Raw genomic sequence first — 892 nt, forward strand, 5'->3', positions numbered from 1 at the left:
AGTTACCCCCTGCAGTCCATGACTATATCTGCTCTACTTGGACTTACTGTAGAAGCTCATACTTACGCTGGAGAAGAACAGAGACTTGGTGGTCTGTTCATATTGCCTATCCATCTTCTTGTCCTGAAAGCAGAGAGAATTGGATCACCGCAGGGTAAAAACGTCGCAGTTTTAATGGAGAGGAGAACATGGACGTGATACCGACCACACAGTGGACCAGGATGCTGAAGGGAACCCAGAAAAGGAGCGAGAACGCCACCACCGAGCCCACGATGTTATCGGCCAGAAACTTCCCGAACGTGTTGATGTCCAGTTTATCGATGAAGTCCCAAAGACGTTCCACCACATCCTGAACCTGCTTCATGCACTTTCCCTGTGAAGACAGCAGGTTTCATTCTGCTTAACCAACCGATCCCCGAACACTCAGCCTCATATTCCGCCTCCATCTAACCGAAAACCACAAACCCTGGTCAGGAGATCAAGGTCTGAATTATGGGTCCAGTTTCCTCCTATAAATAAGAACTTCAACTTTCTGTGAGGCTGGGAAGTCTTTTTACTCAACCCTTTTGAAAAGTGTAAATGGGACGCAACTGAACTGGACCGTGAATGAGTGATTCACTGATGGATCGTCTCACCGCTCCGTCGCAGAATCCCACCGTGCACGGTTTGCCTTTCCGCAGAAACACAGGGTCTCCTTTGGTGTCAACAAACGGGCTACAGATCCCATTTTTGCCCCAGCAGCAGACTTTACAGGACGAGTTGGTCTCTGGACAGAAATAAAAACTGCAGTTAGATGAGAACGATCGGCGCAGAGTGATTTTTCACTCCAAAACTTCCGAAGTTTCTATGGAAGCCCCTTTCCCCCACTATGTAAAAAAAATTGAAAAAAGAA

At 47.4% G+C, this 892-nt stretch overlaps 1 protein-coding gene across 2 annotated transcripts in view; it reads right to left on the reverse strand.

Moving 5' to 3' along the window:
• adam17 (ADAM metallopeptidase domain 17) overlaps positions 1-892 on the reverse strand; it is a 22,942-nt gene that overhangs the window by 4,698 nt on the left and 17,352 nt on the right. For both annotated transcript variants that reach the window (XM_015382452.1, XM_015382451.1), the window contains 3 exons: positions 636-766; positions 206-373; positions 67-123 (listed from right to left, as the gene is read on the reverse strand). In XM_015382452.1, the coding sequence (XP_015237938.1) occupies positions 67-123; positions 206-373; positions 636-766 (356 nt within the window). The remainder of the gene's footprint in view (positions 1-66; positions 124-205; positions 374-635; positions 767-892) is intronic.

This window comes from Cyprinodon variegatus, unplaced genomic scaffold, assembly GCF_000732505.1.
Source record: "Cyprinodon variegatus isolate N-32 unplaced genomic scaffold, C_variegatus-1.0 Scaffold257, whole genome shotgun sequence".
NCBI classification, from domain to species: domain Eukaryota; kingdom Metazoa; phylum Chordata; class Actinopteri; order Cyprinodontiformes; family Cyprinodontidae; genus Cyprinodon; species Cyprinodon variegatus.